Genomic DNA, 23073 nt, shown 5'->3' with positions numbered 1-23073 from the left:
TTCAGACTCTGGAGCAAAAAATCTGTGGATGGAGAAGTTAAGGAAGGCTTCAACAAAGAAGTAAGATCACTGTCAGATGACTGATTTCAAAGCCCCCAGACAGTTCTACCTCCACAATCTGAATGTCAACAGCCCATCGTGTGTCAACAGCACACCACTCACTTTGTTCCCCAAACATCTACCGTTTGAGGCATTGGAGTCCTGGTACCTTGCATTTCCTCCTAATCGAGCTAATGAATTTTTATCTTATACACTTCTCTATGCATCTTGGATCCTATTATAGACCATCACTTCGACCCTTTCTTCTCAACATCCTACGATTTTTTTTTTAAAGATTTTATTTATTTATTTGACAGAGATAGAGACAGCCAGAGAGAGAGGGAACACAAGCAGGGGGAGTGGGAGAGGAAGAAGCAGGCTCATAGCGGAAGAGCCTGATGTGGGGCTCGATCCCATAACGCCGGGATCACGCCCTGAGCCGAAGGCAGACGCCAACCACTGTGCCACCCAGGCGCCCCAACATCCTACGATTTCTTGACCCTCTTAACCTTCTGTGACACCTATTCTGCAAAAACTCAGCCCCACTTCAATCAAACAATTCAATTTCTTGCTCCTCTACCTAGACGTTTAAAAGAGAAAATGTGACAGTTGCGAGAGTCTGAGACATACCAGATACATATTGTCCCAACTCAGCTGACAGCTGTGTATTCCCCACTGATCTTTCTGTGTCCCTAGCCAGCTCTATCCCCCATTGCTCTTAGAAGTTATGTGTACCAAACTATTTTCCCTCCTAAACCACCTCTTGTCTACCACCACCCCCGCACCACTCGGCAGATCACCTTGCCTCCTCCTTCACCGAGAAAATTGAGGCCATCAATTGAGCACTCCCTCAATTTCCTCCCCTGCCATGTAGAAACTTATCTGTCTGGCCCCAACCTTTCATCCTTTCCTCCTATCTCAGCCAAAGGCTGTGCTGCCTCCTGTCTGAGGCTAATCCTTCCACCTCAGCTTTGGGTGCCTTCCTTGCCCCCTCCTGCAGGACCCCAGTCCATTAATCTTCCTCTCTCTGCCTTGTGCCTCCTTCCGCTTCCTACTTGTGCTCAGCATCCTGTTAATATGAATGATTCTCCCCCATCTTGGAGAAGCCCACCTCAACCCCACTTCTCCCTCCAGCTTCCGTTCTCTTTCTCTTCCTTCCTTTCCAGTCAGTCTTCTTGGAGAGTTGTCTGTACATTGTCTTCACTTCCTCAGCCCCCACCTTCCACATGGCTTCCAATGCTGCCTTACCAGGGGAGGCCGCCAATGGCCCCTTTTCTCAAAGCTGATGGACACTCTTTCCGTCCTTCTTTCTTGGCCCTTCTTGCCCTCAGGCGCAGTTTGCCACCCCCTCCTTCTGAGAACACTCTTCCTATTGGGAGTCCCCCACACTCCTCAGAATGTCTTTCCCTCTCCCTTTTCTTCTATCCCAGTGAATGGCAGCACCAGAAATCCACAGGGCACCCAGGTCTTTTTCTTAGCACCCCTCAAAGTCCACATCTCTGCATTCTTACTGTAACTGCTTCTTCTTCGAGTCTGTCCTGGATTGCTACAATAACCAGCCCAACTTCCTTTCTCTGGTCTTCCCCCTCCCTGACACTCCAGAATAATCTTTGTAATTCACAAACCTGACTAGATCACTCTCCTCCTTAAAAGACATTCACTGGCCTCCTGTGACTTTCAGGATAATATTCAAATTGCTTAGTTTACCCCTGAAGGTCCTCTTCAATTGGGTTACTGCCCATTTTCCTGGCCCAGCACCCCCACTTCCCCCCCATCCCCATCAGCACATCAGTGTTCCAGACACAGGGGCTATTGGAGTGCTCAAGGGGGGTCTGGTTAGTCACCTCTCTCTGCTCCCCTGTATGCTGCTTCCCTTGCCTGGAATGCCCTTCTCCTTTCCCCAAAACTCATCTGAAAACATCACCCTCTGGGTTTTATCACTGAGGTACCATCCCCTTTGCAATTTTTTGTGCCCACATAATGCCCTCTGCTTTTTCAAAAGTATGCATCTCACTACATTTTAATTGCTGATTTACCACTGTGTTTTTCCTTCTTCTTGAGTAACTGTGATGCATAACAAGTACCAGGAGTGTAAGAAACACACAAGGAATGTTTGATGAGTGAATGAATGAATGATGAATGGATAAATGGATGAGATTTTATTCTAACTTATTTAAATATTTTAATATAGCTTTTCAATAAAGTTTCCTGATTTCTCAAACAAGTATAATCTTTTATAGATTATTATAAAACATAGTTTTTATACACATAGGTTTAATGTTGCACTAAAGACAATAGTATCCCTGGGGCCTACTGAAGTGTAAACTGAGTATACTTTCATTATATGGTCTGACAATTCCTTATGTTTGAATTCCTGTGTCTGCATTTCATTATTTTTTAGGATGCCTCTCTCGCTTAGGTCAATGGCGTCATTGTCAGTGTATCTTCCTTTAGCACCCTCTCTCCAGCCCCCTACCATTCTGCCACTTATGCATAAAGAAGAGATAAATGTATTAGAATTATGTTCATAAAACAAGACTGAGAACCTTGTGGGTTCTTTTTAAGAGTCAAGCGCACAATACTTGGGCTCAGATACCAATGTCCCCTCTGTGATACACAGAGAAAGCCTGTGTATCACACTGAGACTGATGGCCCTTCTTGCTATTTGACCTCCCAGCTCTTTGGACCAAGAATAGACACCTATAATTAGAACCCAGCTAAACATATTTTATCTGCCAGGAATTTGGAATTGGATTACCATGATATTGACTCAGTCAGCTGTTGAGATCCAAGCAAGCTGCAGATCCACAGAGACTTGGGAGCTGTAGGCTGCCATTCTGGAAAAGCCATGATGACCACCTCAAGTAGATAAGAGAAACAAAAAGGGAATCTGCAGAGAGAAGAGAAGAAAGTAGATATTCAGAGAGAAACAGAAAGAAGAGATTGTACAACCTTAGAGAAAGAGAAAAAGCAGACTTGATCCCTGCTTTCCACATCTCTCCTCCCTTTCCAGGAAACTCAGCCACACTTGTGGTAATTGGGCTCCATCCCAGTTCCTTTTATCCTTTAATCAACCTTCTCCTTAGTGAAGCTGCTTCTAATTGTTCTTTGCAGCTAACAGTCCCAGAGACCAAGAGAAGAACTACAATTTGTTTTTTCCTACCTCCAGTGCTCATCAACATACCTATAGGGTAGATATTTTTGTCTCCATTTAACAAGGAGGGCCTGAGCCTCACAAAAGTAATTAATTTGCCCAAATTCATACATCCTGGATGTGGCAGAATGGTATTCAGACCCAGGCTATCTGATTCCAAAAGCCATTCTTTAACCACTGCATCAAACTCTCTTTCATGACTTCGTAATATTTATTTGGGACCTTTGAGCTTCCAGTTTATTGGCTGCCTTGCCGTATATGTGAGCTCTGGAAAACTAAAATATATTTTGAAATCCAGCAAATCAAGATGCAGAGCCATAAAAAAATCATAGAACTGACTACTAGACCTTGGTAGTCATATTTTTTTTCAATACCTTAATTTTACAAAAATGGAAACTAAGGTCCCCAATCTCAAGTGACTGGTGTAAGATTAAACAACTTTCAACATATGAGATAGATATTAAGTTGATGATATTAGAATTCAGTGGGGGTTTTTTGCATCCTCATGCCACATGATCAAATCTACCTGTTCCAAGATAGTCTGACGTGTTTCCTCGAGACAGTTAATCTGGTACACAATTTACCAGCGCCCGGGATGTCCATCAGCCCTGCCTCTAACTAAGAGAGTCACTTTTGAACTTTGGATGCCAAATGCCATCACCAGCCAACCTCAGTTAAAATTTCCTTCAACAGTGAATACTGAAAGAGAACTTTTTACATCATGGGGAAGGGATTATCTTTTTATTGATTAGAATAAGACTTATTCAGTTAAGTGTGACATTGTTTAGAAAAGCCCTAAGAAGAAATCTAATCCGTATTTCCTTTGTTATTCCACAATAATTGAGTGCTTTTTTGTGCAAGGCTCTGTGCTAGGCATTGCGGGAGATGTAAAGAAGTATAACAAACAGTCCCTTCCCTTAAAGTAGTCACAGTATAATTCCAACCTTTCAAGGGATGTGGAAATGGGATTTAAATGCACCAATTATTATGTGGCAAAGCATACAGTACCTTTTATTCATATATAAGGCTATAAAGAAACAGGAGACATTTAGCAAGGGACAAATTACTATATAAAATGCAAAATGCCTCTACAATAAAAAGTTGTGACTTTAGTTATAGCATAATATGATTTATTCTCTTAGCCTTTCTGATGAGTGAACCTTTGCATTTTCATATTTTATTCTTAATTTTTAAGTATTGGAGCACGTGCAGTGAATGATCAATAGCTAGAGAGGGCCACCATCCCACCACGCTTGGCAAGTGCTCTGTGAACACCTCTCTCCTGTTTTCTCCGGGGACCGCATTTCCCACTCATCCCCCTCTCCATTACAGCTGCCCCCGATGATTAAATATCAGTACCAAGCAGCTTTGTAGTATATTCTCCTAGGAGACTTCTTCTATTCATTTCTAGCATAATCTCTTATACTCATTTATTGGGAATGAAAACCCATCTTGTCGCTTTCGGCCAGGTCCCAGAAGTGAAATCCTGGGGCACATTAATCTGCCGTGACAGCCTAATCCCATTCCTCACCACCTCCCAGCAATTCTCAATTTCCTAATTACCTTTCATAGTTTTCCTTTTAAAACTTTCCCATAAGCCACGGCCACACACTTCCATTACATCCCTCTTCCAAAGAATACGCACATCTAGCAAACTTATGCACGTTTTTGCACGTTTATTTTTTTGCTCCCTGTGCAAAGTGCTGAATGCCTGTAGGGAAAGAATTTTCACTTCGACTTCTCTTTTTAATAAGTCTCTCCTTGGTGTGTTGCCTATCCAACAATGAAAAACTTTAGTATGTCCAGATGACCTAATCAATAATGAGCATCATGAATAATCACAGGTATGAATATTCCCGTGCTTATGGAATTTGGATATATAATATGGATATCCACAATTTGGAGCTATATACAGCTATATACAGCTCCATAGTTTGGATATGTAGTATTTTTGTAATTCCAGTGGGTGTGCCCCAAAGCTCTTATATGATGGGTATAACTTAACACAGACAATTAAAATGAGGGCTGGTATTAAAGTTCATTTTTTCCATATGCAGTTTAAGTATCTTTTTCATATTTTACATGAAAAACTGGAAGTATACCTTTACACAAAGTATATTACATGAAAGACATGGCCTCTTAAAAAATGGTTTTATGGAGAGTTCCCCACCTGCCAAATCACAAAGTATTTTCACATATCGGTACCATTGGGAAATCCTACAATAAAAAACAGTTTTAACTTCTGAACCAAGCATTTTCCAAATACATTTGACCATGGGACCTTTTTCATTTCTGCCCATACGCGTGTATGTATGTAATGGCAGGATAGGCAACATCCTCAGTGAGAGCTGGCCGGAGAGAAAAATCACCAAGGGGTTTTGCGGTCTTAGAAAAACTGACAAAGCCCAAATCTAATAGTGTAAACAAAGGCTCCATATGGAAATGGAAGCATTCTTGCTTATATGATTTTACTGTAGAAAAGTGAAAGTAGATTTAGTCCCGTGCTCTATTCTTTGAACACTAAGACGGCACCTTGCTTGCGGAAAGGTGAGCATTATTAGTGCAAGTCTAATCAGAGAATGTCTCCTACACAATTATAGGAGAGTGTGAGCTTCCTGAGGGCAAGAGCCAAGTCTTACATATCTTTGTATTCCACATGCCTGCAGCCTGGCTTTATGAGAGTCATCAATACTTGTTGGGTGAATGAATGATAGATGAATGAACGAATGAATCACAATGTCTTTCTGCACTTTTGTAACCTTAGTCTGCTTCAGTCGCAAAATCTACATATTTTTGTGATGAACTCAGTATTGTGTGAGAGTCCGGAGAATGTAAGATGGAATTACAAAGGGAACAAAGACGAAGCCTGCTGTTGAAGATGCTCATACCCAGCCGGTCACACGGCTGCATTTGCACAAACGCCCGAGGGGATTTCTGAAAGCATGCAGCACTCAGAAGCCCTATGGATCTGGGGAAGAGGGAGAGGAGCAATGTAGGAGACACTGGAATATTTGTTAGACGGTGTCCCCTAGTTAAGGAAGGAAACATCCCACTGACCCTGAAGAAAGAAAATATAAAGTAATTTGTGGTCATCTAGATGGTTTAGCTTTTGTGAGGTGTGCTAAACCAACATGGTAAAGGAAGAGAGGATATTTCGCATTGTGACCTTAGCTTGTATCAATGACCGTTATCAGGATTCACATCACTAAGTGAGGTGCGTCTTGGCGTGGCTGGTTAATAGAAACAAATCCCAGGAATCTGAGCCTGTGGTTAGCAGTTATACAAGGAGAATTCTGCATTAAATTTTGAAATCTTCTTTCATTGATGACAACCAGCTTGGCAAAAATGGAGTCTCAGTTGCAGAAATGAGAAAGTTATCTTTCTCATGATGCAATGAGAAGAAACTTACAAGCTTGGATTCCAGTCCAGAACTGGTACCTACCAGCTTTGTGACCTTGGAAAAGTTGTGTAACTTTTCTGAGCCTTGGTTCCCTAACACCTATTTTGTGGTTGTTGTCAGGACTAGATGAAATAATATATTAAGTTGTTAATATTTTGCCTAGTGTATGAAAGGTAGGAATTCATGATAGCTTTTATTATTAATGACATTATCACAAAATATGCTAACACACTTATGACTGTCAACTTTCCAATTCAAACTATAATCTCTAGCCATACCACTGTACGCTTAATTAGCCAAGCAGCTAATATTTTTTAAGCACCTGTTCCATGCCAGGCAATTGGATGTGACATGTGCATAAAACATCCTCGAATTTCAAAAGCCAAAACAAAGGCAGTGTACACTTTGAAAAACCTATTTTCATAAAAATGAACTGATAGAAAATAGTAACTAAGATTAAATATTAATCACTGATTACTAAGATTAGCCTAACAATTTTTCACTTATTAAATGGTATGGATTAAGGTAAGATATAAAGAAATGACACGGGGTTAAAATCTGGTTCCTTCCTTACCAACTCTATTCGTTATAATCTCTATGGAACCCTGCGCTTCCCCCAGCATGTGGTCAGCTCTGAGTCTTTGCAAGGATCACAGGTCCCTGGGCTCCTGATCTGGCTGTGATCTTGGGCTGTTTCACAGTGGAGATGGAGGACAGCTTATGACCAAAATCCTTCACAATGCACACAAATGCAGTTCTTGCTCCTCTCATTAGCAGGACAGACTGTGAGCTGTCAATCTCCGACGTTTCTAAGTAAAAGCTAAATTGCCCTTTTAATGCCCGAACTCCCTGGAATGAGCAGGAAAGAACACAAGGACCTGAATGGGTCATTAGAGTCCCAGGACTGCCCTTTAAACTACAGGATTCTCTGGATCTCTCTGGGCTCTTCAGATGCTCTAATTGCTAATCCACGGGAGCTGGAAAATGAACACACTTGGACATTTCCAACGAACACTTTGCTAAGCTGTTGAGAATTAAATTGTTCTACCTAAGTAAAATTTACAGATAATTCAAAATAATTTTTTCAAGTATCAACATTTTCTTTTCTTAAATGGAAATATATATGGGTTTTCATTGATTTAATAGACTGCAGTCTACTGTATGTCATACATGATGACATGCCATACAGGCACTTTCAAATACCTTATTTTCATAAATAACAGGAGGTAGATAGCATTATCATAATTTTAGAAACAAAGAAGCTGAATCTTAAAGCACCCAACTAATTGTCCAAAGCTATTACCAAGAGCTGAGGTCTGACTCCAAATCCAGGGAAATTTCCAGAGCTCTACCATAGATATAATGGGACTGTGGGCTGGGAAACCATAGTGGAAGCTTGTCAGCCATACATGTGAAGCAGTTAAATGGGCTCTGCCGAATATTCCCTAGGGCCTTTCCCCTGGAGCGTCGCATACATTTAGTATAAGACAGTTAGTTGTGCGCACTCAGAAGCTACACACGGTTTAGTTCATGAAGTGTGCCCTGATTCCCCTGAGCTAGAAATTATGTCTTTTGTCCTCAGACCATCCCACAGCATGGATGGCTTGGACCTGGAACCCTTTCTAAGGTATCTGGGTGTTTGTGTTATGTGCATTATTTTCCCATATGACCACATGTCATCTTCCTTACTAGTCTGTAAATTTCTTAGCAACACGGACTCGTTCTCATTTATTGTTGTATCATCCACAGGCTCTAGCCTAACAGATAGAAGGTTTTCAAAATGTTTCCTTCATGGGTGAGTGAACTACACAGTTTCCTGAGAATGTACGTGCTTGTGTTCCTTTGCCAAAGCAGGAAAAGCAGTTTGAGCCAAAGAGCTGGTGTGGGCAAATCGTTGACAGGTGGAGGGCCCGGGTCACTCACCCTTCTGTTCTCTTTCAGGAGCGGCTCTGCCCTGGCCCAACTCTACGGAACTTCCGCCACCTTGGAGCATCACCATTTCAACCACGCTGTGATGATCCTGCAAAGTGAGGTACAGACCGAATATTCTGCTTCTCTCCTTGATAGAAAACCAATAAAACAATGTTTGCTACCTCTTTCTTTGTAGTGACAGAGGTAGAGACAGAGAGGGGGGACACTTTTTTTAGGCAGAGGTAGAGACAGAGAAGGGGGACACTTTTTTTAGGCCAAACGATTGTTTTTCTTGGTGGCTTTTAAAAATTCTTTCAGATGCTTGACCAAGAACCTTACTCAAAGTCTTCCAGAGCGGATTCATTTGGGTTTCATTATTGGTAAGAAGACTTCTCAGATTCACTTAGCAGAGGAGACTGCTTAGAGAGCTTGTCACCCACCAGAGTACAGAAGCCCACTGACAGAGTGACTTGATCCAAGTAGCAAGTGGTACAATATTCCCATTTTGTGAAATCCAAAGCCATTTTAAAAGACGGTAGAAGTAGAAACAGGGCGAGAAAATTACACTTTATTAGAACAATTGAAAAAGCTATAAAAGATGAAAGAACCCCAAATTGCTGGTGGGAGCAGTCTGAAAGTGAGAATTGCAGCTAAGCTTGAGACCCAGGGCTAAAGCCATATGCCTTATTTTGTTTCATGTGGCAATGCAGGAGTTGGAAATAGTTGGACTTTTGTACTTTTAGCTCTCCACAGAGAAAAAGAAAACCACTAACTGATTCTGGCTGAGGCATCTGAGTTTTAAATTGCCAGGACAGGATCTGTTTAATTTTCTGCAGGCGTACAGACTTTTTTTTTTTTTTAGGCCAAGAAGGGATCATCTGTTCCCCATTATTTGTCAGTTCTCTAGCTGTGCCATTAATTATTATTATTATCATCATTAAGGCCCTGCTTCGCTGGAATAGCATCATTAAATATGGAGGTTTTTTTCCTCCAGCCTATATTGAGAAAGCATGTCTTTTGCAATATCACGAAAGCCTTCTTCGACCCCATAAAGGAGAGTCAGCGCTCCGGAACCCAGTGCGGCTGGGGAAGGGCAAATCCTCTGGGGGAGATGTATTTTCAGTTGGGAATGAAACATCAAGGGTTAGGCTCTCAGTAACCCTGACAGAAACCAGCATCCCAGCATCTGCAGCTCTGGAATTTTCCTATGTAAGCCATGTTTTAGCTGAGCGCTGTGGAAGAGGGAGGGAGGGCTAGGAGGAGCTTGGGTGCAGACTGTCTTTTCTGTACTGGCAATATGATGGGCTTACACCTCTGATCCCAGAAACTGCCCCCTTCCTAATAGCAGGGATTGTAAACAGGGCGTTAGGGTTTTCCCGGAAGGTCATTTGTTTGTTTCCTGGGAAAAACAAACCCCACTAACTCAGAATTCGTCTTCATACAAACAGAACACATTAGCTGGCCTTCACTCCAGGGTTCTCTATGAAGAGCACAGAGCAATAAAAACGGAACTACGCCCTGAGCAACTGGTGTGTGGGTCATGGCCTGGAGCTTCCCCCACATGTCCTTCTGTCCTGCTCCTCAGAAAGGCCGGCATGCAGAGGTCATTATCACCGTCCCTTTTCAAATGAGGCAGAAGCCTGCCGAAGGTTGCTCCAGACCTTTCTCCCTCCACATTTGGTTTTCTTTTCATCAATGCCGTAACTCCTCCCTAAACAAGGAATAGAAGCAGTATTTCAGGGAAACAGATCTTTCAGGGGCCAAACCCTTGAGGCACTGTAGAAGGTCAATTTGCATATAAACAATATTCTGATTGCAAATTAGCTACTTTTTTTTATTAAAGCTTATCTGCCTGGCTCTATCACTGTTAGCTGTAAATTGTGTCAGTTACTCTATGTCCTTTAAAATTGGTAAAGCACTGCTCTCTCACAAAATGATCGAGATCCTCAAATTCAGACCGAGTCTCTTCCTGAACTCCACGTAGTTTTTCCTGTAACTCACTCCTAAAGGCTGTAATTCTTTCACTGGGAGATGCTAGACACACGGGTCTCAATCCAGGTGACGACTTTTCCATAGCTTCCACCCACTTTCTCCCAGGCCCCCAGCACACCAGCGCATGATTGATCCGTGGGGCAAGGCTCAGGCAAAGAAAGCTGAGCAGAATTATGGTGTGGCCTACCTTCAGTTATTTGTCTTCTTCCTAATGGCTGAATTAAGGGTCTGGAAGAGTTCATTTGAAAATTATTATTAATATTGGACCTGGTCCCAGGTGGAACCAATATACTCTAGTCTTTAAGGAGTGGAGGGTTTACCCAATGAGATAAATTAACTCAGGGAAGGAGATTATCATCTGGTCCCTGGGAAGAACTAATTTGCTAATTGATATTCTGGCTCCCTGAAAGAATTAATTTACCTCTTGGTAGAAAATAGTTTATTCTCAGGCGGTCATTCTGCCCATTCCTTGTGCAGCATCGCCTGGCTCTCAACCCCGGTCTACAACTCCCCTCGTTTCCCGGGCCTCGTGTTTATGAGTTCATAATTCACACTAAGAAAACCTGATCAAGAAAAAGTCCCTTTCAAGGCAAATTAAGTGAAGTGTCACTTTACACAAGGATTGTTTCACTTTATAAAAACATGGCAGAACTGTCTCATGCAGCTAAAGCAAATTTTGATGAAAAGAAGTGTGCTTTCCAAAGGTATGAACATACAGGTGCATGTTTCCCAAGGCAAAAGTCCTAGTCCCAAGAACTACGCCAAAAGCCATTTCTTATACATTCTAGCCATTCGGTGATTACGTACTGAGCTTAATCTACCACACGTGCGTTGGGAGGTAGCCTCACAATTTCACACAGGGTGTCTCAAACTCAGCCGTGTTGCCATGCTGAGCCCGGTAAATCTTTGTTGTGGGGGCTCTCCTGTGCATGGTAAGAGACTTAGCAGCATCCCAGACCTCTACCCACCAACAGCACGCCCAAGCAATGTGACAGTCGAAAGGGTCTCTAATCATCACCAGAAGTCCCCATTGTCAAAATCACCGTCAACTGAAAACCACTGGTCTAAGGTTTTTTCCCCCTCCTTGAAGTCATTTGTTGCCATAGCAGGCACTTCCAAAATGCCCACTTAAGTCTTTATTAGTGAAACTAGTGTTCATTTTAGGGTCAGAAAGATTCCCAAATGTTTTGCCAACTTCTACACTCAGTAATTCCACAGGAAGTGAGAGTCAAACAGAGTTGTTGGCACAAACAGATCCACAGTAAGTTTAAACATTTTCAGAGTTTGTTATTTAGGACTAATAAAGTCTAATAAAGAATAATAAAGTGCCCCTTGGTAGCCCTTGAAAATGACTGCACATTCTGGCTTTGCCATGTCTGCCAGAGAATCTGTTTGTATTTGCTCAAAATTTCATTAAATTGTTTTAAATGGTTTTATCGTGTGCCCATACTTTTTTTTTTTTAATATAGGAAACACATGTAATCAACAACCCCGGATTTAAGATTGTCTTTTGTGACTTTTTACTTTCTCATTACAGGGTCACAACATCTTTGCTAATTTGTCCTCCAAGGAATATAGTGACCTTATGCAGCTTTTGAAGCAGTCAATATTAGCAACGGACCTCACGTTGTACTTTGAGTAGGTATTGGCATTTGATCTATTTGACAAATGGATATCTAAAATTTCATCCTGTAATTAATTTTCAGGTCCATATTGGGGGTTGCCTGTTATTCTAACACTGGTATTAATGTGTAAATGAGCTAAACTTTTTGTTGTTGTTTTCCCCTCATCTAAATGAACTTTGTTAGGGTGGTATCTGTAAGACAAGAAAATCAGGGGTACCATCATGAGATTTATAGCTTTCTTCTATTTTATGAGCTTTGTGTGAGACTTTTGACTCTGAAGCTAGGTGATGGCCATTTTTATTTTAGAGACTGGCTAAGACTGCTATTTTGGACTATTATTTCTGGTCAGATCCCTAATGGCACTGATAATGCTAATGAAAGATTTGTTGCTGAAGGGTTGACTTGAAATCCAAGTCTTCCTTTCTTGCCTCTCCTCTAGCTCTTTCTCAGAAGAGCTGTCCCCCTTTTCTCCAAAGTTCAAGCTGGAAATTCCACTGCTCTTCTTTCCTCTGAGATCTGCTCTATCCTGTACCACCTATTTTGGCAGCCTGGAAGTCTCTTCCTTCATCAAAATGCAGTTTCCTCTTCAAGACCCATTTCCCTTCCTAAAAAAATTCTTTCACTTGATCCCATGGAGATCTTTAATTGCTTTTCAATTTACCCTTCTTTTACTGCCTACCTTTTAAAATGAATGGAACACATTAGTACCTTTATTTTCCTAAAACCTATTTGAAGACCAATGTGCCCCCTCACATTCAATCAAAATTGTTGTTTCAGAGGTCACCAGAGACTTCCTTCTCCTCGAATTCAATATCCTTTACTCATTTCTGATACTGTCTAGCTTTGTTGAGACCTTTGAAGGTTTACAGACTTCTCACTGTCAATTTCTACCCCTCCTTCTTCCCCAACATCCAGCCTCTTTCTCCCTCCTTTTCTGGGTTCTTTGTAGGTTTCCTTTCTCCTTGTTCCCACGAATGAGTTCTTGAACCCTTGTTCCTCTCTCTCTACTCAGATTTGTCCCCTTTGCCTCATCTACTTATAACCCTATATAGGTACGTAGAAGGCTCTGGAATTCTTCAGTCTAACCCTCCCTCACACTGTAATCATGTGTCTCCAGCTTCCATCTCAAAAACCTTCAGTGGCTTCATTGCTTTCAAAGCAACCTCGAAACTTTGTTCAAGTTTCAAGGCCCTCCATAATCGTCCCCAGCCTTTTTTCCTTCTTATCTTCCACTTCTCTCCTACGTGATTTGTCTACTCCAACCAGACTGGTCTACATATTACTATTTGAAAACATCTCATGAGGTGACCCTGTGCCCTAATCACACTGTTTCTGCATGAGATCCTGTCCCTGCACTTCCCCACCTGGCTGACCTTTCCCTTAAGGTTCATCTCCTCCATTACCTTTTCTAGGAAGCTCGTTTTACTCTGTTTGAAATCTTACTGCACTTTGGCGTTGTGTCAGTTTGAATTAGATTCACTTGTAAGGGACAGAAACCCCAGACTAACAGTGGCTTACTTCTCTGTCATGTAAAAGAAATCTGGAGATCCTCCGTCTGGGGTTGATGATGTAGCTACATGAAGTCATCAGGGACCCAGTGCTCCTTCTAACTTTCCGAGCTGCTGCCTTCAGTACGTGGTTTCCACCCATGTCCAAAATCACTGCTCCAGTCATAATGTCCAAATTTCAGTAGCAGAAAGAAAGAAGGAACAAGGGAAAAAGGGGTCAAAAGGTGATGCAGGCTATCTTTTAGGGGAGTTTTCTAGAAGCTCTGCATCTTCCACTTACATTTCATTGGTCAGAATTTAGTCATTCGGCTATACCTAGGTTGAAGGAAGGTTGGGAAAGGAAGTCTTTATTCTGGGTAGCCATGTGCTCTTCTAAAAAAGTAGGGGTTCTATTATTAATGAAGGAAGAAGGGATGTTAGCATAGACAACTAACAATCTATGCCATAGGTATTTATTGTTGTATTCTGCTGAATGACGTAGTACATGGTATTGTAGAAGGAGTAAAGGGTTTGGAGGTATGTTGGTCTGGATTTAAATTGCATTCTGGGATTCTAATTAAACCTGGTAGATTGAGCCCAAGTGTCTATGTACTCTCTCTCCTGAAACTCCACTGAAAGGACACCAAATAAATTTAAAAGAAAAATGAAGGCATAGGGGCGCCTGGGTGGCTCAGTTGTTAAAGCGTCTGCCTTCGGCTCAGGGCATGATCCTGGCATTCTGGGATCGAGCCCACATCAGGCTCCTCCGCTGGAAGCCTGCTTATTCCTCTCACCCTCCCCCTGCTTGTGTTCCCTCTCTTGCTGGCTGTCTCTCTCTCTCTGTCAAATAGATAAATAAAATCTTTAAAAAAAAAATGAAGGCATAAATCTGCAAGGAGAAAGAGAGGGCACACTACAACTGAGAAGAGATGTCAGTACATTAGTGGAAAATGGAAGGCTGACCAACAAATGGTAATTGATCTAGCAGAGTAGAAGTGAAAAGCAGGACCTACAGAGGAGAGCAGCTCTGAGAAGCAAGATAGTTTGCCCTGTAAGAGCTTGTTTGGAACCCAGAGACAAAATGTGCCATGAAAAGGGGATGTGACTCTCAAAGCTTAAGGAAGACAAGGAGATTGACAGCCAGCCAGTTTATAGAATACTCAGAACTCACAAAGTCCTCCCCCAAAGTAGCCAGTTAGCTTCCTTTCCTCTACCCCTGGAGACACTAAAGTTTTATTCCCTGGAGAAATGAAAGAGCAGACTCTGGACTGAGGAAACTATGAAAATATAAGGTAGGAGTGAGATACAGAGCTCAGAAGAGGGAATGAAATGAAATGGAACAAATCTCTGTATTAAAAACCCATCGTCCAGTCACCCAGAAGCTAGGAGCTCACAAACCATATACCCAGGGTTGTCAGATTTAGCAAACAGAAGTACAAGGAACCCAGTTAAATTTGAATTTCATATAAACAATGAATAATTTTTAGTATAAATACATCCCGTGTAATGTTGGGGTGGAGGGGGACGTACACATACAGCTCCTGCTCAGTCTTTCAGTGCCTTACTATTACATACAGACAGACACTGGGGGTCACAGGAGATTTTGTGAAAGCCTCCCATATGAAATACCGAAGCTAAAGAAAATAGGAAAAAATGATATTCAGAGCAACAGGGAGAAGAAGAAAACAAAACCCAAAAACTATTGGTAATATCCTTAGACAACTAAGATATTACATCCATGAAACAAGAATAGGATGCTTTAAAAAATAATAGGAGTGACCACAGGAGAAGAAAAAGTTCTTGAAATTTAGAATATTATAGCCAAAATAAAACATGAAATGAAAGCACTGGGAAATACACTCAAAGGACAAAAGGCAGCAATATGGAAAACACTGTTTTGTTTCATTATGTGCTTTACAGTACTGTTTCCTTTGTTAACTATGTGCATGTATTACCTTGATAAATATAAATTTAATTAATTTTTAATATATATTTCAAAAACAAAAACTCCAGCTCTGCCACCACCTGGCTGTGTGTCATTAGACAAATTATTCACCTCTCTGAGCCTCTTTTCTTCATGTGTAAAATGGAGATAACAATACCTATATTATCTGCCTTATTACATCTTATAAATGCCTTGTATGTCTTATAAATGGCAACATCTACAACCCCATTGCTTTATAGCCCATTTATTTTGCATGTTTTATGGCCTTCATGGTTGACTTAGCTATCCTGATCTTCCGTTTTTTCTGGAATGATGCTCCTTGATTTGGGATTCACGGGGGCCTATATCCCTTCAATGTTTTTATTTCCTGTCTCTGACACTTGCAGGATTTCGTGTTATTTTTCTCAAAGTCAAAGCATTTTCCCAAGCCAAGTTTCCAAGTAACTTCTAAGGAAGAAAAAAATCTCCCCAGTTGGAGTGCATTTATCAAGGCCTGTTAGGAATGTGTGGAATCACTGAGTGACCGCTGGGACACAGCCAAGGAAGTTGGTTGCAACTCGTTTTCTCATTACTCTGTTCTTATCTTAATGCTGCAGCCCCTGCTGTTTGCTGACTCCCAAAGAAGCCAGCTTGTTCTCTTTTTGTCAGCATTATTGTCTTCTGAGGTTCCAAATAGCTGCTCATTCCCTAATCTAGACCTTCAGGAGGCTGATTCACTTGCTTGTCTAAAGTTGTATTAAAGTGTTGCCATTATTTTTAGCCAAAACAATCCCTAGGGTTAATGAGGGGAACAGCAGCCACTACAAACTGCCACCCAAATGCTTTTATTTCACAAATATACAATTGTGGAACTAGAAGGGACGTCAGACGTGATGTAATCCAATTCATCTCCTTTGTTTTGTAGATCAGGTAGTAAGCTCAAAAAGGTTAAATGGTGTAGCTTGGGTCACATAACTAATTAGTGGCTAAACTGGAAGCCACACCTGCTCTTTCAGGGCTTTTTCCACAATCACCGTATTCCTTCTCTAATGGAAGAGTTGAGAAATAGTTGTCATTTGAGTTGGAGATACACTATATGGAATATTGACTTTCCCAGATGTATATAAAACAGTTTACTTTGGAAACCAGCATGGGTCCCCTGCGCCCTCTCCCAAAGCAGAGCTGGAGACAAGGGCTTGCATACAGTTCACGTAGTTTTGGAAGTGACATCAGGAATAAGAATGGGGGACTAGGACAATGAAATGGGAGTTAGGAAAGCTATTGTAAGGACACGTTTCCTTGTTGGTCATCCCTGTGATCAACTAGGCTTGATCCTGCAGGGGCTGTCTGAAAAGTCCCGGATGCTGCACCTCAAAAATTTCTACTCGCCTCCATTCTCCATCAGCCAGTGTTGTTCAGCGGGCGTGAACTCCCAGGACTTGGGACTTCCGGGACATGCACACCCAAGCACTGGAGATTCCTCCAGCGGTCCGCATCCCACACAGGGAGTCAGAGCAGCCTCCCCACTCCACCAGCAGAAAGTAAGTGAGGCACCACACAGCCTGGGCAGGAGCTTGGCACTGCAATGGCTGGAGAAACATGGGCCAAGAGGGTGCGGATGGCCTGGCACAACTACTCTCTAAGGGTCTGGTGTATTGCTGGATCTTTTGCCCTGGCTACTCAAATCAAAAGTCATGGGGCGCCTGGGTGGCTCAGTCCATTAAGCTTCTGACTCATGATCTCAGCTCAGGTCTTGATCTCGGGGTTGTGAGTTCAAACCCCACATCGGGCTCCATGCTGGGCGTGGAGCCTCCTTAAAAAAAAAAAAAAGTCATGATACTATCAAGGTCCACCAAAAAGGAAGGTCACTGCCTTCCTCCCCTAGGAAAGGTAAAGCACTCTAGAAAGGGCCAGTGCAGGCAGGGAGACGCTCTTTTGGACCTTTTGGAGAGTTTATGACCCACTCCCACAGGCAAGATCTCCTGCCATGCGCCAAAAGAGGAAAATAAGGTTCCTAGAAATGTGGAACCCCTTTAAAAACAACCACAAACACTTGTAAATTTAATTACTAGTGGCTTTGGTCATCCTTAGGATTGTATACTGCAAGTGATAGATGAAAGCAGAATTCACAGTTTTAAAAAACAAAAACAAAGCAAACAAACAAAAAACCTTAGTGTGAATTTCTAAGCTTCACAACCCAAGTCTGAGGGTTAATTCTTTAGTCTGATTTTCCAACTCACTGAAAGCATTTTTCCAGTTTCTGCTGAGTGATTTTCTGAAATTGATTTCCGTGCCTTTTTCTGAGTCTCTGCAGTGAATAAGGCTTTGATAATTAAATAGTAATTTCAGCATCTCAAGCAGGACTTAGATGTACCCTGTCGGTAACCAGCCATGCGACTTTGAGGGAGTCACTCACTTAATCTCTCTTTGCCTTGGTTTCTTGTCAGCAGCATGGGGACAGGCAGATCACCCATATCAATTCCTTAAGGTCCTGTGGTGACCAAAGGAGATTACCTTTTTGAAAGATAATTTGGTAATTTAAATAATTATGATTTCAATAATCTAAATAATATAAATTTAAATCATTTAAATTTGATAATTTTGATGATTTAAAGTACCTTATAAGGAAAAAAAATCATTCAGCCAGAAAACTTAATAGAAGTTACACTGTAAAGGATGACACTTGTTGGGAGTGTGGGTAGGCAGAGGAATAGGCCCAAAATTAGAAGTGTTAAAACTTCAAAAGAAGTCACAAATGCCCTGTCCTTTGTCTGCATGTAAGTCAACAAAGAAGATTATTAATAAGAACAACACCTTGTATGTCCTGATGCTGACTTAGGAGCTTTATATACACATTATCCCATTTAATATTTAGAGCAGTCCTGTTAGAATAGGCACCATTATTGACCTCATGATACACATGATGGAAACTGATGTTTGGAGACATTCAGTAAATTGCCCAAAATGGTAAGTGGTAAAGCTGAGATTTGAACCAAGAAGTTGGACCCCAAACTATTTTTTAACGACTGTGGCATTCTCTCTGCAGTTCTAGAACCTGTTGGAACTGAAACCAATCCTGGGAACACTCGGGCTTTAGGGGCAGCAGTCACTTGAGTATGCCCACGCCTGAGACCTGTTCTAAGCACACTAGGTAGCCAGCAGAGAGCAATTCAACTAACTGCATGCCCACCATGAGGAGGGAGGTGGGGTGGAGTCTCCAGGTTAGAGCTGCTCCGGAGCTCTGTCTGGTGGGGCTGAGATTGCAATCAGAGGCTCTTCGTTGGCATTTGAGCTAAGCTGGGGCGTCAGAAGTTGTCCATTCTTTAGCTTTAAGACAGTCGACAGTAGCCATTTAGCATCCATCCCCAAAAGCTGTGATCACATAGCACTGAATCTCTCACCCAGCAGGCTCCTGCTCTGTGCCCAGCACCATTCTAGCGTTACAATAGCTTCCTGTATCACGGCTAGCATGGCGGCCCTGTGAGTGCAGACACTGCACTCTTGGAGACCCAAAACATGACACACTGCCTGATGTAATGAGTTCTCAAAATATTAACTTTTTGATATTGAATTCTCATATCAACCTCCAACGTAGATATTATTATCCCCATCTTATAGATCAGGATACATAGGCTTAGAGAGCGTTAAGTAATTTGCCCAATGTCATCGAGTTGTCTGTGCTCACGTATCTGTGCCACATTGCCTCAGGCCACTATAGAAACTGAGAATTATCCAATACTTCAGATTTTATAAATCCATTTGGATGCTCAATGCTTTTCCAACTGGCTCTCTAAATTAATCAGATGGATCTTCAAACTGAAAAATTTCCATTTCCCTTTGTGCTCTACAAACATTCATCAACAATTATGGAAAATGCCCAGTCTAATGGTATCTTTGTCTTTGTCTTTCCAAGGGGCAGCAATAAGTAACATTTTTCAAAAGCATCTGATAATGACAGCAAAATGTACTAAATTATCTTAGATTGTTAAAGGAGTTATAGTTTGACCATCCTTTTAAAATTAGATTAATATCTAGAACAATTTATTTTTTTAAATACAATAAGAACTCAACAAATGTTTCTACTGCTATGCAGACGGGAATATTCACTCATTCATCACTCAACAAATGTTTATTAAGAGCCCACTCTGCTTAGCTTTTTCAACTTCTGCTGTTGCCTGCACTCAACTTAGCCACCATATTGGAAAGAAGAAGGATAAATGAATGCAAAGTAAGGTATAATGACTTATAAGGCCTAACCCATTCCTATATTTTAACAGAGCCTAATGAATTAACCTGCTGATATTGTTAGAACAGGCCCCATGGCAGGGTGAGGGAAGCAATATTTTGGCACCTCTTAATGCACTTCAAAGCACTTTTACGTAGATTCATGCGCATGTCCCCATCCACATGATATTGCAACTGAATAAAACATGAGAAATTCATCCACTAGCACTTATTGATGCCTTCTTGATGCACTTCTCCAGGCACTGTGCTAGTTCCTCGGGGTGCACAGGCAGGTAAGCTCTTACCTCAGGGGCTCTGTGCCCATGGGGAAGAGAGAAAACCAGTAAGACCACAGCATGAGCAGTGCTACGACCAAAGTAAATGCAGGAGCAACTAGGGCACGTGCCATCCAGCAATGTCTTTCACCACCTCTTGGCCTGGTGACTGTGCTTGGACCGAACCGACTCTTAGGACCTGTGTTGTCCAGTCTTCGGCCATTCTCAACATTCAGTCATTCTAGCCTTTCCATTTCTTGCATTCACCAATTTTATTCATGTCAACAAAAGCCCAGCTTCCAACAAGTAACTTCATTCAGGCTCTTAGCTGACCTTTGTGTTACCAGTGCTAGTCTACAGCCGGGGGAAAATTCACTTTCAAAATTAAATATATGACTTTTTTTCCTTTAGTCATAATTACTAGAGTTAACATCTGCATATTAATTTTCTGTTCCTCTGCAGTGCTTTCATGCCCAAATTCCAGAAATCTCTCCAGAGTCTACATTTAGCAATCAACCGCAGACATATGATTTGCCTGTTGAATGAGCTGTAAGAATAACAAAAGAACAAATCTCCTCCACCCTGCACCCCCTCACCTCCCCCCCCACACACTCCTGTCACCGCTACCTGATAATTCAGGGGCTGACATTGCAGAGGATCACAGTGATGATTTGTCAATTTGGCAGTAAAACCTTTCTAGCATTCATGGACTTCTAGTAGATTCGGAACAGTGAGATGAATAGAGAGATAAGGAACATGTGCAATATGTAAATTTACCCCCCAAATTGTTGGATTAACGTATACACAGAAGTGGTGATTTCTCACTTCACACATAAAAGGTGTCTTCTGCAAGATAGATTACAAACCAGAAAGATTTTTAGTGTAGTGACGGGTGACTGGTAACCAATCTTCAGAATTATTTTTGAGGGTAATTTTAACAGTTCTGTTCAAATGATGCTTTTTTAAAGACTGCTATTTTTCTAAATGGAGCATATGTCAGGAGAGCAGCATAAAAGTCTAATAAAAACATATCTGATTATAAATGAGATTTTCCAGTATGTTGCTTTTCACTAGCCGAGGTATTTGCCATTGTCCTTGAAAACCAAGGTTCCCAGTGATCTGTTTGAGAAGTTAATGATACAGTTCCTCATGACAGAAGAGCCTGGATCCAGAGAGTGTTAGATAACTCTGTAGATTTTTCAGTGCTCCTTTTAGGAGCCCTGTATTTTTAAAAGTGCTCTTACGTCTTAACAGTTTCACGTATGCTCATGCTGTTGAGTCTGTATAATCTGTACACACACACACATAGATGCTTAAAGGAGCAGCTGTGAGGGCAAACGCATTCTCAGGAGCACAGTGGCTATCACACTGTTGCTTTGTAGTGATCATCACTAAGGAGGAGGTCAGAATGACGCCGCGTGGAGCCACGAACCACCAACTTGGCCTGGGCCATTTGCAGCTTTTCCGTGGAGCATCCCCTTGTTGATGGGAACACCTGTCGGGTGCCTGCCGAGGTTCCCGGTGTTTGGCACCTGTAGGTAGAGCAGCCTGCAAGGCCGTTTCAGGGCCACTGCTGTGCATATTCCCTCAGCACACGGGGCTGTCTGGCCCCGGGGTTCATGCCACTCACGGCTTACGAAGACGATCTCAGAGGCCAGAACTGGGAGGCTGGGGGCTTAGAATCTACCGAGATCTGCCCATAACTGCCATGCGACCCTGGAAAAATCACTTCACCTTCCTTCACCTTGAGTTTCCTCACCTCTAAAATGAGAGGAACGGTAGATGTTTCTCAAAGGTACCATATGCCTCTAACAGTCTATAATTATAATGAAAACTCAAACATAGAAAACAAATCACTCTATGACCCAGTAATTGTATATATGCGTGTGGATGCGTGTGTGTGTGTGTGTGTGTGCATAGAGACAGAGGCAGAGAGAGAGAATGCACACAAATTCACAAGGAGACATATACATGGATGTTCATAGCAGCATTATATGTAATAANCATGCGTGTGTGTGTGTGTGTGTGTGTGTGCATAGAGACAGAGGCAGAGAGAGAGAGAATGCACACAAATTCACAAGGAGACATATACATGGATGTTCATAGCAGCATTATATGTAATACAGAAGAGCAAAACAAACTGGAAATAATCTAAACCTTCATCATCAGGAAGTAAGTAAATAAATAGTGTATAATGATACATGGAATCACCATACAGCAGTAAAAAGGAATGGCCTAGAACTATATATAACAACGTGGGTAAATCTCACACTGAGCTGGAAAAGCGAGTTGCTAACGAATACATACACAACAATGATACCATTTATAGAGTTTTAAAATACGCAGAGCAATAGTTTGCATGATTTACCTGGTAAAATTAGAAGGATCTATGTGAAGATGATTTATACAAAATTTAGGAAATGGACATCTTGTGGTGGGAGGGAGGGAGGCAGAAGCAAGAGACCACAGCCGCTCAGGGGCCTTNTGATACCATTTATAGAGTTTTAAAATACGCAGAGCAATAGTTTGCATGATTTACCTGGTAAAATTAGAAGGATCTATGTGAAGATGATTTATACAAAATTTAGGAAATGGACATCTTGTGGTGGGAGGGAGGGAGGCAGAAGCAAGAGACCACAGCTGCTCAGGGACCTCGACAAGGTGGGTAAAGCTTTATTTCTAGGCTGGGTGGTGAAGAGGGAGATACATTCTCTACGTCTGATGTGTAATTTGTTTACCTTTTAAAATGTATTAAGCATGCATAATAAATTTGTGATGTGACCTTCGCATATCATTACTTCCAAATCCTTTTTGCAGCCTTATGAAAATGATTAACCCCATCTTCTGATCTTTCAAGATGGTTACTTTCCAGGAACTTAAAAAAAATTTTAATGCACTTTGTTTTAAACTTTAAAGTATCTATTTGACTATTTGTGTGACCAAGCATATTACCAGGTGTATGATATTACATGGCTTCACCAGTGATTAAACTTGACAGAACTATGGTGTGCAGAAAGTCCTGTGGTCTTCCGAGGTCATAGT

General features: G+C 41.7%; 1 protein-coding gene across 1 annotated transcript in view; it reads left to right on the top strand.

Annotated features, from left to right (window-relative positions):
- The window catches only part of PDE11A (phosphodiesterase 11A), a 374013-nt gene that overhangs the window by 299816 nt on the left and 51124 nt on the right, over positions 1-23073 (top strand). The window contains exons 14-15 of the mRNA XM_034654788.1: positions 8535-8625; positions 12034-12134. Coding sequence (XP_034510679.1) covers positions 8535-8625; positions 12034-12134 — 192 coding nt within the window. The remainder of the gene's footprint in view (positions 1-8534; positions 8626-12033; positions 12135-23073) is intronic.

The sequence above is a fragment of the Ailuropoda melanoleuca genome, chromosome 2 (genome assembly GCF_002007445.2).
Source record: "Ailuropoda melanoleuca isolate Jingjing chromosome 2, ASM200744v2, whole genome shotgun sequence".
Taxonomy (NCBI): Eukaryota; Metazoa; Chordata; class Mammalia; order Carnivora; family Ursidae; genus Ailuropoda; species Ailuropoda melanoleuca.
The sequence above is the reverse complement of the archived record's forward strand: the minus strand, read 5'-3'. Positions and strand labels throughout refer to the sequence as shown.